We start from the raw sequence: 14,071 nt of genomic DNA on the forward strand, positions 1-14,071 counted from the left end.
CCACAAAAGAAGAAGAGGAAAAGCTGAAGTGGAACTTTTTCTGCCGACGGCAAATTAAAAAGAGAGTGAATCTGACATAAAGATCGCGTTTGTGAGACTGCGGTACAGAAGTTATTCAGCTGTGGGTTCTCTCTCTCGCTCTCTCTCTCTCTCTCTCCCTCTCTCTCTCCGGGGAACTCCTGCTGACTACTGTCGAGGAGAGGCAGACATGCTGGTGCTGCGGGACGTGTCAGAGGAACATCTGGGCCTTCGTTCCCGACAGATGGCAGACCCCAAACCCTTTAAGGCGCTCTCCCACTCCATCGACAGGATCCTGAGCATGGAAGAGTCAAGGGGAGGAAGGGGGTCGGCGTACCACGGGATTACAGCAGACGTGGCATTGATGAAACCACCGACGGGTGAGTGCAGAATGCAGTGTGCCAGCCTGGAATAGGGGCACTGCGTGGGCTGTGCCAGGGCCATATGTCCGACATCTCTAGTAGGTCGAGTATCTGTTCCATGTGAGAGTCATCCACACTGTAATAGCCAATTACAGCATTGCAATTACAGGAAGAGATTCCTGAGAGCATTCTGCAAAGTTTTGCAAAGGATGCACAAACAGACCAAACTTGATTAAAGTTATTTGGCATCAATGATCAAATGTGGTATAACGTACATCAGTCAAAGCCATTTGTCGTGTGAAAATGCCAGGATAAGAACTGATGCGTTTAAAAAGTGCAAAGGAATTCACTGCAAAAAAAAGACCAACTTTTCAAGGTATTTCATCTTGTTTTAAGTCTCATAATGCTTATTCCAACACATCGCTCATAGGATTTTCTTACCCCACTGGCAGATATTATTGCTCATTTCAAGGTGCACTTGTTTCAGGGTTATAAGACTTGTTTGAGGATATTTACTCTAAAAAAAATAAATATTGTCATAAATCAAGTTTCTTTTTTAAAGATCTTTTTGGCCCGTTTTGTGGGGAAAAAAGGCTTATAATCACAAGTGATAATATCTGCCTGTGGGATCAGAAAATGTTACTTGCAATATCTTGGAATAAGCATTATGAGATGTAAAACAACATCAAATAACTTAGTGAGTCTGTCTTCTTTTTTGCAGTGTTCACCTTGTGTCACTGACACATACGAACCAAGGCAGTGGTTCTCAATCAGGTCCTTGAGTAAACACGAGTACTGCTGGTTTTCTACTCTGCCAGGTAGCTAATTACATTCTCCAGGCGTAAATCCTCCCCGATTTGGAGCTGGAATAACTGGAACGACAGATGAATGTAATGAATTACCTGCCAGACCGGGAAACCCGCAGTATTGGTGCATTACTGGTGGTACCCGAGGACCTGATTGAGAACCACTGGACCAAGGCACAGCCGCCGACTTTAGTCGCACTTGTGGTAACTAGTGGTGAAATTGTTGCCTTGGCCTGGTGCATAACAAAGAAGGAATTTGAAAATACATCGTGTAAAAATGGATAAGAAGCATGAGAAGAGGACCCCCGCTGGCATGGAGAACGTGGGGGACAGAAAGAGAGGCAGAGGGAGCGAGGTAAAACGGAGGGCTGGGAACGATCCATCAGAGGAGGATTAAGTGGTGTAATCAGGTGTTCTTAAAGCCAGTTATTAGACAGCCTGCAGGGAGGGATTTCTTTTCTTTATTCTCCAGACGATTCTCTTTGAAGTAGATTCTAAATACATTTCATTAGTTATTCACTGGAGGCTCCATGGTGAATGCACCATCCCCTCTAAATGCAGTTTGGGGAATTACATTTAACTCTTCTACACTGCATATGAGCAAGAAAAAATAAGAGGCACGAAAGTGAAGTAATTATAGTGAGAACTTTGGCACATGTGGGATGTTAGCAATGAGTTTGTCGTGCAACACATATTTAGATACTTTGGGGAGCACAGGTTCTGCAAAACAAAGGCCCATGCCAAAGTGTGTGTGTGTGTGTTCTGGGTATACTTCTAGGTGTGTGTAATCCTCATCGCAGAGTGCGGACGACGTTCACTCCCAGCCAGGTGTCGGAGCTGGAGAAAGCGTTCAGGGAGAGCCACTACCCCAACGTCCGGCTCAGGGAGCAGCTCGTGTCCCGCACCCAGCTCCCCGAGGCCAGAATCCAGGTACACTGATGGAGAGGTAGAGGAGAGAAAAGAGGAGGCAACAACAGGGTATAAAAAGGTCCTGGGTTTGAACCCCGGGGTTGTCCAACCTTGGGGGTCATCTCAGGTCGTCCTCTGTGTGAAGTTTGCATGTTCTTCCTGTGTCTGTGGTGGGTTTTCTCCGGGTGCTCCGGTTTTCCCCACCATCAAAAAAGACGTGCAAGTTAGGGTTAATACTCCTGTCTGTGTCCTTGACTGAGGCATGGCAAGATAAACTGGAGTTGGTCCCTGGGTGCTGCACGGTGGCTGCCCACTGCTCCTAGCTACACAGCTAGGATGGGTTAAATGCAGAGCATAATTTCCCTACGGGGATCGATAGAGTATATCAAAATAAAAATAAAAAAAACAAGAAGCGGAGGGAAGAGGAACAGCAGACAGGATAGTAGAGGAGAGGGGAGGTGAAAGAACCATCATTGGTTATAGTGATGCACAAATACAAACATAAGATTCACCTTGTGATCCTCATCTCCACAAGTATCTTAATTTTTACACTCTGCTGGAGGCACTGGCAGCTTTGCATCTCTGCAAAATGGAATAAAATATCTTTAAAGTCAGCTAAGGTTTTGATTGATGAATCAAAATGAGGAACTGGGCATCATAATATATATCACCTGTCATATATGCTGTACAAGACTTGATATATTATGCCGGTTGCTGATAGGAGATAGTGCATAAAAGATTGTCAGCATTAATCTAAATTGCACATACTAAACTTTATCTTCAAACCTCGCTGGCAATCGATAGCCTGATTGAAGTTTATAACCTGAAAACTGGGATCTGACTCGTTCAGTTAGATGTCAACTTTGGTTTGGTTTATGACTAGGTTTACTTTTAAATCAATGTGTGAACTTTTTTTAGAAGTGCTCTTGACCATCTTCGAGGTCATGCAGTGGCCTTCATGAACAATTCATATCCCTTTCACCAGTTTAAGTGTCAGGGAAGTTTGTTGAGATAAAGACCTAACTTGTATAATGGTTTTAATCCACCGAAAAAAAAACTTTGTGCAGCATCTGAAAACAGACAACGCAACCTGAGACTAGAAAATAGACTTGATTTGTTATGCTATCTTTTCTAGCTGCTATGATAAGATTAGGATATAGGATTATGAGACGAATCCATACATCCATACATCCATTATCCAAACCCCTTATCCTTACTGAGGGCCACAGGAATGCTGGAGTCTATCCCAGCAGTCATTGGGTGGCAGGCGGGGAGACACCCTGGACAGGCCACCAGGCCATCACAGGGCTGCCACATGCATGAGTCATCCTACTGGGACCATAAGATCACCACCAGACATTCTGCTCTTCTTTGACGCGCAACACGGGTTCCATGTCAATCAATCAGAGGGCACAATGCTCTTAGGACCCACCCACACATAGTAACACACCAACCTTCATACTTATGCAGCAGCATGCTCCTGACATGCTGAGTAACTTCGGCTTGGGTCCAAATCATTCCAGCAGTACTGTCATGTATGTGCCCACTGTTGGACAGAATGGCACAAAATGTGTGTAGATGTCTGTTATGCAAGAAGGTCCTGGGTTCAAACCCTGGGTTAGTCCAACCTGGGGGGGTTGTCCCGGGTCGTCCTCTGTGTGGAGTTTGTGTGTTCTCCCCGTGTCTGCGTGGGTTTCCTCTGGGTGCTCCAGTCTCCTCCCACAGTCCAAAGACATGTAGGTCAGGTGAACTGGCCATACTAAATTGCCCCTAGGTGTGAATGTGTGTGTGAGATGAATCTTCATACATAAATTCATGGTATGCAAACAAATTCAAACAGTATCAAACTGAAGTAACTTATCAAGAATAATGTGTTTCAGTAGCAAAATACATAAATTAATGGTTTTCAAAAAATATTGCCCATATTGGTAGTTGGTTGCCTAATGACGATTACTGATTGAAAATCATAGTTCACTCGCCTTTTTATTTGCCACGACATCACTGGTCTTGTTGAAGCACATGACACAAATTTGTATGTGAACAGATAAAGTATCATTATCATCTTCTTCATCATCATTATCACCTTTAAACCTGCTTGTATCCTCTTTAACGGTCATATTGAGTAATGTTGTGTACTGACCCAGTCCATTACCTTATGTCTTCACCTAGATTTGGTTTCAGAACCGCAGGGCGAAGTGGAGGCGGAGTGGAGTCGGACCTCGGAGGGAGAGCCGACGCCTACTGCGGAACTGGGAAACAGAGGAACCCATTTACGGGCACCACCTCCCCAACTGGCTCCCTTTACCACGTCAGCTCCCGTTGCAGCAGAGATGCTCCCTGGCTCCTGGCCCGGCCCTCTGCTCTGCCATTGGTGCTCCCCTGCAGCACCTCCCGGCCGGGACCCTTCAGTTCACAGACCCGTACCCACAACTGTATCTGTTGCCCCCAGCAACGCCTCAGCAAGTCTGTTTCTTCAGGATGAGTCAGCCCATTCAGGCACATATGCCAAGTTAACAGAGAGAAGTCATTTCCTGCAGCGTGCAGGGGGAGACAAGTGAAAAGAGACAGATCAAGGGCAGGTATTATAGGTCAGCAAGGGTGTTCTTTTTCTTATTCTTTTTTTTTTTACATTTTATCTTGCTTTTTTGAGGGGGGGGTTCACCAACTTATGCGTGTCTCCACTTTTTGGGGTTATACATCGAAATTACTGTAGTTTAAAGCAAATATATTGCTTTTCACTCACATGTATGAATATGTCAATAACAGCAAACAGGGAATACATTTGCAGGGGGGCAGCTTGCAATGCAATATGAGAGAATTTTGCGAAATGTTATTAGAAATTTGAGTGAGCTCATAGGAGCATATGGATGAACACCTCCTATGGGGAAAACCTGGAAAACCCAAAGCTCAGCAGGAATAAAGGGAAAAACACTAGCCTGCACATCGTACACGGAAATACTGAGGGCTTTGTTTGTTGTTGTCAAAAAAGTGCCTTATATATGTGACATAACTTTTCATTGTTTAGCTAAAATAATGTACACAATAGAAAAGACAATCTTCCAAGTGTTGCTGTGTGTAAATAAAAGTTTTTTGTTTATTTGTTTGCTGTTGTTTTTGTTTTGTTTTTTGGCACATGGATCGTCATAAGTATTCATATTGCCCTTTGACCCCTGAGCGGTGATTGAAGGCAAGCCCACACCACAAAGCTGACATTTATCCTAAACGCCTTTGACGTCAATACAATCTTTAAATCTAATTTCCCAGTCTATGACTTGAAAAATATAATGAACGATCTTTTACCACCCCTCCTACATATACACTGGAAAAAAGAAATCCTCGATTTACTGAATTCAGACTAATACATAAACGTGGCAAAATGCTCAGCTAAAAATGCCCCAAAATAATTGGCATTGCGCATTTGCTGTACTGCAAACTTGTTAAATTACTACTTAGTGTTTAATAACTACTTAATCCAGCGCTTTGAATGCGCCGGGTCGAGCTGCCGCATGTGGGCTGTGTGATAGTGATTCTGATAGCACAGCGGTCGGGAACCTATGGCTCGCGAGCCATATATGGCTCTTCCGGTGACGGCATATGGCTCCCAGACAATTTTGAGTTGAAAATTATTTTTTTTTCAAAAAAAATCAGTTTGGAACTGATTTTAAAATACTTGTGATATTTCTTAATAATACTGTGTCATTTTAAAGTAAACAGAAATTAGTTTTGAAGATAAATTTCACGGGTCACGGGTCACCCGTGGGTCGGGTCGGGAACCAATGGCTCGCGAGCATGTCCGGGTCATTGTAAAGGTGAAGAAATCAATTTTATCAGATAGCCAACTAGTTTATCCGCTTCAACCCTTGTAACGGAAAAGATGGCGAAAAGAAAAAAAGACGATGATTACCGTGCATTCCAGGCTGCGTGGACAGAGGAATTTGCATTTGTGGAGAGAGCAGGATCTGCGGTATGTCTAATATGCAATGATAAAATTGCATCGATGAAACGGTCAATTATAAAGCGGCACTTCGATACGCACCATGCTTCATTTGCATCGAAATATCCAGCGGGGGACAGCAGGAAAAGGGCATGCGAGGAGCTACAGCGGAGAGTGCAGACGAGTCAGCAGCAACTACGTGTGTGGACCAAGCAAGGTGACGGGAATTCCGCTAGCTTTGCGGGGGCTTTGGCAATAGTAAGGAATGGAAAGTCATTCACAGATGGCGAGTATGCCAAAACATTCATGCTTGATGTGGCCAATGAACTGTTTGATGACTTCCCAAATAAAGACAAGATAATCAAACGAATAAAAGACATGCCCCTGTCAGCAAGAACTGTGCACGATCGTAGCATCATGATGGCAAATCAAGTCGAGGAAACACAAATTAAGGACATAAACGCCGGGACATACTTTTCTCTCGCGTTAGATGAGTCAACAGACGTTAGCCATCTATCTCAGTGCAGTATCATTGCCAGGTATGCTGCAGGTGACACACTGCGTGAGGAAAGCTTGGCTGTTTTGCCAATGAAAGGGACAACAAGAGGAGAGGATTTATTCATGTCTTTCATGGAGTTTGCTAAAGAAAAAAAACTACCGATGGATAAACTTATTTCTGTCTGTACTGATGGTGCACCCTGTATGTTGGGGAAGAACAAAGGATTTGTAGCGCTTCTCCGTGAACATGAAAAGAGAGCCATCCTAAGTTTTCATTGCATCCTGCACCAGGAGGCGCTTTGCGCTCAGACGTGTGGCCAGGAGCTTGGTGAGGTGATGTCACTGGTCATTCGATTGGTCAACTTTATTGTTGCCCGAGCTTTAAATGATCGCCAGTTTAAAGCTCTGTTAGAAGAAGTTGGGAATCATTATCCCGGTCTGCTTTTACACAGCAACGTGCGTTGGTTGTCAAGGGGGAAGGTGCTCAGCCGTTTTGCAGCTTGCCTGAGTGAAATCCGGACTTTTCTTGAAATGAAAGGCGTCAAGCATCCTGAGCTAGACAACACTGACTGGCTCCTGCAGTTTCACTATCTCGTGGACCTAACTGGCCATCTGAACCAGCTCAATGTGAAAATGCAAGGTATTGGAAATACAATCTCATCCCTTCAACAAGCAGTGTTTGCATTTGAAAGCAAGCTGGAAGTCTTTCTCAGGGACATTGAAACAGGTCGTCTTCTGCACTCAACATCTGGATCTCCAGCAGCTAGCTGGCTTTACGTTCAATCTCCTGCAGTCATTCAAAGCACGTTTTGGAGAATTTCGTGCGCGCACTGGTCTTTTCAAGTTCATCACTCATCCACATGAGTGTGCAGTGGACAAAATCGACCTGACATGCATCCCCGGGGTCTCTATCGGAGACTTTGAGCTGGAAGTTGCTGACCTGAAGGCATCAGACATGTGGATGAGTAAGTTCAAGTCACTTAATGGAGAGTTGGAAAGTCTTGCGCGACAGCGAGCAGAGCTGGCGAGGGAACACAAGTGGACAGAAATTAAAAATCTTCAACCTGAAGACCAGCTGATTCTTAAAACTTGGAACGAGCTTCCTGTGACATACCACACAATGCAGCGTGTGAGTATTGCCGTATTGACCATGTTTGGCTCTACATATGCATGTGAACAGTCTTTCTCGCATATGAGGAACATTAAGACCAACCTACGCTCACGTTTAACTGATGGAAGCCTCAACGCCTGCATGAAGCTCAACCTCACCACGTATGAACCAGACTACATGGCCATCAGCAAAACCATGCAGCACCAGAAGTCGCATTAAAAGTAAGACATATTTAATTTATTATACGTTAAAAATACTATATGGCTCTCAATGAAATATATTTAGAAATATTTGGCTTTTATGGCTCTCCCAGTCAAAAAGGTTCCCGACCCCTGTGATAGCAGAACGTGTGATCTTGTGAAACAGCGACCTCTAGTGTATTTTATGAGGGCTGCAAAAACATTGTGTCGCCTAAACCGGGGTCAACACGATAATTTTGTTTTTCTTTCACAATGGTCACCATGTCAGATTAGCCAATCACAGTGCCATAAATACTTGCCGTGTCTTGACCGGGAGACTGGCAACACTACAAGTGTGACTCCGACCAGTCATCGTATGGTGCCTATCACGATCTTTCGAGAGTTCATAGGTCATCGGGGAGGAGCGTCAAGAAATTGTCAATCATGGCTACAGAAGCGCTACGGTGTGATGCTGGCGGTCTTGTGTTGCAAAAAGAAAAAAGAAAAGAAAGAAAAAGAAAGTACGGCAGCGTATTTCTGGTGTGGCAGCAACACGCTGCCGTAAGAAACAGAAAAAGAAACGAAACGAAAAGGAAAGGAAAAAAACGATTGTGGACGCTGCTGCGGGCTGCGGCTAGTGCTACTGGGGAATGCGAACCTAGCATAGCTTAACCAGCTACTCACCAGGTTGCTGAAGTGCCGCCGCTATTCCTCGCCAACATTTAGCCTATCTTTTTTTACTCTGTCATGATCCTCCCCCGCGGAAACGTCAAACAGACAAGCGGTATTGTTCCCACTGCTCAGTGAACCTGTCCTCGGTTTCGTCCACCGGACAAGCAGCAATGGCAGCGTTGCTTCTCTTTGCCGTGTTCACATACACTCACCGGCCACTTTATTAGGCACACTTGTCCAACTGCTCGTTAACGCAAATTTCTAATCAGCCAATCACATGGCAGCAACTCAATGCATTTAGGCATGTAGACATGGTCAAGACGATCTGCTGCAGTTCAAACCGAGCATCAGAATGGGGAAGAAAGGTGATTTAAGTGACTTTGAACGTGGCATGGTTGTTGGTGCCAGACGGGCTGGTCTGAGTATTTCAGAAACTGCTGATCTACTGGGATTTTCACGCACACCCATCTCTAGGGTTTACAGAGAATGGTCCGAAAAAGAGAAAATATCCAGTGAGCGGCAGTTCTGTGGGCGAAAATGCCTTGTTGATGCCAGAGGTCAGAGGAGAATGGCCAGACTGGTTCGAGCTGATAGAAAGGCAACAGTAACTCAAATAACCACTCATTACAACCGAGGTATGCAGAAGAGCATCTCTGAACGCACAACACGTCGAACCTTGAGGCAGATGGGCCACTCCTGTCAGCTAAGAACAGGAAACTGAGGCTACAATTCGCACAAGCTCACCAAAATTGGACAATAGAAGATTGGAAAAACGTTGCCTGGTCTGATGAGTCTCGATTTCTGCTGCGACATTCGGATGGTAGGGTCAGAATTTGGCGTCAACAACATGAAAGCATGGATCCATCCTGCCTTGTATCAACGGTTCAGGCTGGTGGTGGTGGTGTAATGGTGTGGGGGATATTTTCTTGGCACACTTTGGGCCCCTTAGTACCAATTGAGCATCGTGTCAACGCCACAGCCTACCTGAGTATTGTTGCTGACCATGTCCATCCCTTTATGACCACAGTGTTCCCATCTTCTGATGGCTACTTCCAGCAGGATAACGCGCCATGTCATAAAGCTCGAATCATCTCAGACTGGTTTCTTGAACATGACAATGAGTTCACTGTACTCAAATGGCCTCCACAGTCACCAGATCTCAATCCAATAGAGCACCTTTGGGATGTGGTGGACCGGGAGATTCGCATCATGGATGTGCAGCCGACAAATCTGCAGCAACTGCGTGATGCTATCATGTCAGTATGGACCAAACTCTCTGAGGAATGTTTCCAGTACCTTGTTGAATCTATGCCACGAAGGATTAAGGCAGTTCTGAAGGCAAAAGGGGGTCCAACCCGGTACTAGCAAGGTGTATCTAATAAAGTGACCAGTGAGTGTATATGTGCGCCAGAGAGCACTCTGTCATCCTATTGGTCTACGTCAGGAACACGTCATAGGAGACGTCAGACTAGGCAGGAAAATACAAAAAATTCTGACGCGCCAGACTTTTCGTCGGGGTGTCGTGGGGCGTCCCAGACGCCACATGCTGTTCTTCGATTATGTCACACTACACGGTGTAACAATAGGAACTATTGTTAGGAACCATTGTTTAGTTCCTTGTTTGCACAGGGGTCGTTTAGGTTGTTGCACCTGGAATAACGGACCGAGCATGATGCATAACCTTACGTGCCGAAGTTATTATTAAAGTTTATAGCCCCGTGGGGTTGAAACGAGTTGTAACGTCTCATTAGTAGAAGGTAACAACACACTTTAACATGGTGGCAGCGGCGGACGACTCGGTTTGAAGTTTGGTGCGGAAAAGTTCCTAGGAGCCGGAGAGTGGTTAGTGTTCCTAAGCAACGTTCAGTATATGTTAGCATTAGCTGCTAGCGTGAGACTGCCGTGTGACATGGATGGGCTTAAACCACCGCAAACGTTATGTCTGGACTCAAGCAACCTTTGGAGGACATGGAAGGCCTGGAGGGACGAGTTTGCTCTGTATGTGGATTTAGCCATGGCTGACGCCGATGACAAACAGAAGGTGAAACTGTTCAGCTATCTTGTCGGGGAGAGCGGCAGGGAACTTATGGACACGTTACTGGGCGACACACCGAAGGATGCATGGACGTTAGATGACGTTATCGAGAAGTTTGATGATCACTGCGACCCCAGCGTTAACGAGACTGTGGAACGTTATCGTTTTTTACAAAAAATCAGGGCACCAGTGAAAATATAGACCATTATGTCATGGAACTGAGAGTGTTGGCAAGAACATGCAACTTTGGGACAGTGAGAGACTCGCTCATTCGGGATCGGATTGTGTGTGGAGGTAACAACACAATCGTAAGAGAAAGACTGCTCCGAGAGAAAAACTTGACACTGGACACATGTTTGCAGCTGTGCAGAGCCGCTGAGCTCTCAAAGGACAATGTGAAAACCATCTCGGGATCGATGGTGGAAGAGGTACATGCAGTGCAAGGAGCACAGTATCGGAAACAGACGAGCAACACTGTGGAGTGCAGATATTGTGGAAAAACGCATGAGAAAAGTAAACAAAAGTGCCCAGCGTTTGGGAAGAAGTGCACAAAGTGTGGAAGAGAGAACCACTTTGCAGCAAAATGCAGAGTAAAACCGGAACTAAGGAAAAATAAATATGTGAGTAAAATAACAACTGAATCTGAGAGTGATGAATATGAAGATATTATCACCTGTGTAAAAGAAACTGAGAAAATGAAGAAAACTCAGCTTCTCTATGCTGGCATGCTTCTAGGCAAGGACATGATCAAATTCCAAATAGACTGTGGTGCCAGTTGCAATATCATCCCAATTAACCTGCTGAATCCAGATGCCAAATTAGAACACACGAAGAGTGTACTAGTAATGTACAATAAAACCAAATTAAAACCACTGGGAAAATGTAAAGTGAAAATAAGAAACCCGAGAAACAACAAGCTATATCGCTTAGAGTTCCAGGTGGTGAATGCAGCTGGTACAGTGCCTCTGCTGGGTAGGAGAGCCAGTGAGGCCATGAAATTGATAAAAGTGCAATATGAAAACATCATGACAATAGACAGTATTGTCACAACAGAAACAACAACAGGACAGTGGATAATGGGACAAATTAAAGATGAGTATGCTGATGTGTTCATTGGCGATGGCTGCCTCGAGGGAAAATACAAAATAGAGGTGGACAGCACAGTGAAACCAGTACAGCTGCCAAAGAGGCGGGTCCCAGTCGCCATGATGAAACCACTGAAGGACGAGCTACAGGACCTACAGCAAAGAGGGATCATAACACCTGTGGAATGCAGTACAGATTGGATCAGTGCAATGGTGGTGGTACAGAAACCAAGTGGGAAACCAAGAGTGTGTATCGATCCCAAGCCTTTGAACAAAGCTCTAAAGCGCAGTCACTTCCCACTGCCAACCATTGAGGACATTTTACCGGACTTGTCAAAAGCAAAAGTGTTCACAGTGTGTGATGTCAAGAGTGGATTCTGGCATGTGCAGCTGGAGGAGGAGTCCAGCTATTTAACAACATTTGCCACTCCATTCGGACGTTACAGGTGGCTGAGGATGCCAATGGGGATAAGTCCGGCCCCAGAAATCTTTCAGAGAAAGCTCACACAAGCGCTGGACGGTGTACCGGGCTTGTACATTATAGCTGATGATGTACTGATCACAGGCCAAGGGGAAACACAGGAGGAAGCTGAGCGTGACCATGATGGAAAACAGACTGTTTCTTGAAAGATGCAGACAAAAGAACATCAAGCTGAACAAAGACGAATTCAAGCTGAGACAAAAGGAGACCACATACATTGGACACCGCCTGACGGCTGATGGACTCAGGGCGGATCCAGAGAAAGTGCTTGCCGTTGAGAAGATGCCGGCACCGACTGATGTGAAAGGAGTGCAAAGGCTGCTAGGTATGGTAAATTATCTAGCCAAGTTTTGTCCCCACCTCTCAGACCAGTGCATAGTGTTGAGAGATTTGACACACAAAAACAGGGAGTGGAAATGGACAGCACAGCATGAGGAGGCTTTCCTCAAATTGAAAGAGACTATAGCAAAGGTCCCAGTACTGAAATATTACAACCCAGATGAGGAACTCACAGTGCAGTGTGACGCTTCAGACACAGGTTTAGGCGCAGCGCTCATGCAGATGGGTAAGCCAATAGCATTTGCAAGCAGAGCACTCACTCAAACAGAGCGTGGGTATGCACAAATAGAAAAGGAGTTCTTAGCAATGGTTTTTAGCATGGAAAGATTTCACCAGTACACATACGGCCGAAAAGTGACGGTGCAAAGTGATCACAAGCCGTTGGAAACAATAGTGAGAAAACCTCTACTAAGTGCACCCAAAAGGCTGCAGGGAATGATGCTGCGCATACAAAAGTATGATCTAGATGTAGTATATGTGCCAGGTAGAGACATGCTGCTAGCAGATACTCTGAGCAGAGCTTATCTTCCTGAGAGTGCACCGGATGCAGAACTAGAGACTGTCACCATGGCACAACACTTACCCATCGCAGCAGACAGGCTACATGATATACGATCTGCCACAAAAGAGGATGAAACACTGCAGCTTCTCATCAAAATGATGCAGCAAGGATGGCCTGACGATAAGTCAAAAACACCAAGGGAAATCAAGCCCTACTTCTCATTCCAAGAGGAGTTAAGCCACCAAGATGGAATAGTGTTCAGGAGTGAGCGCGCTGTCATCCCTGATGCATTGAGGAAAGACATCACTTGCCGCCTACACGCATCACATCTGGGTGTGGAAGGATGCCTACGGAGGGCTAGGGAGTGTGTCTATTGGCAGGGCATGAACGACCAAATAAAATCATATATAGCAAAGTGTGACATCTGCAGATCAATGGACATTAAACAACAAAAAGAAACACTAATGTCACATGATGTGCCAAGCAGGCCGTGGGCAAAGGTGGGCACGGATCTGTTCATGTTTGAAAACAAAGACTACCTCATAATTGTTGATTTTTTCTCAAATTTTTGGGAAATAGATTACCTGGCAGATACCAAGTCAACCACAGTGATACGGAAGCTGAAAGCTCATTTTGCCCGCCAAGGTATCCCAGATATTGTAATCTCGGACAATGGCCCACAGTATTCGTCACAAGAATTCCAGAAGTTCAGTCGACTGTGGGGGATTTCAACATAAAACCTCATCACCAGGTTACCCGCAAAGCAACGGCAAAGCTGAGTCAGCTGTTAAGACAGCAAAAAGACTCTTGCTCAAAGCCAAGGCTGCTGGACGGGATCCTTATCTCGCCCTTCTGGACCACCGCAACACACCATCACAGGGTACTGATACCACACCAGCACAGCGGCTGCTCAGTCGCCGTACCAAAACACTACTGCCAACCAAGGCAAGCCTGTTACAGCCGAAAGTTGTGCAGGTGAAACAGGATTTACAAAATAACCAACAGCGGCAGAGGGCATACTACGACAGGTCGGCTAAAGACTTGGACACGCTTGCCCCAGGTGAATGTGTGAGAGTTCAGCCTCTCGCACCCCACACTGGCTGGAGAGTGGGCAAGGTGCCGAGGCCGGTCGATAGGAGA

The 14,071-nt window shown here is 45.5% G+C and overlaps 1 protein-coding gene across 1 annotated transcript; it reads left to right on the top strand.

Moving 5' to 3' along the window:
* The first annotated feature begins 42 nt into the window (after positions 1-42).
* On the top strand, positions 43-4,746 carry LOC130110827 (retina and anterior neural fold homeobox protein 2-like). The gene is made up of 3 exons (XM_056278019.1): positions 43-398; positions 1,965-2,116; positions 4,265-4,746. Exons 1-3 carry the CDS (start codon positions 209-211, stop codon positions 4,607-4,609), a joined length of 687 nt encoding a protein of 228 aa, XP_056133994.1. The 5' UTR covers positions 43-208; the 3' UTR covers positions 4,610-4,746.
* The last annotated feature ends 9,325 nt before the right edge of the window (positions 4,747-14,071 follow it).

Source organism: Lampris incognitus, chromosome 3 (genome assembly GCF_029633865.1).
Source record: "Lampris incognitus isolate fLamInc1 chromosome 3, fLamInc1.hap2, whole genome shotgun sequence".
Lineage (NCBI taxonomy): Eukaryota > Metazoa > Chordata > Actinopteri > Lampriformes > Lampridae > Lampris > Lampris incognitus.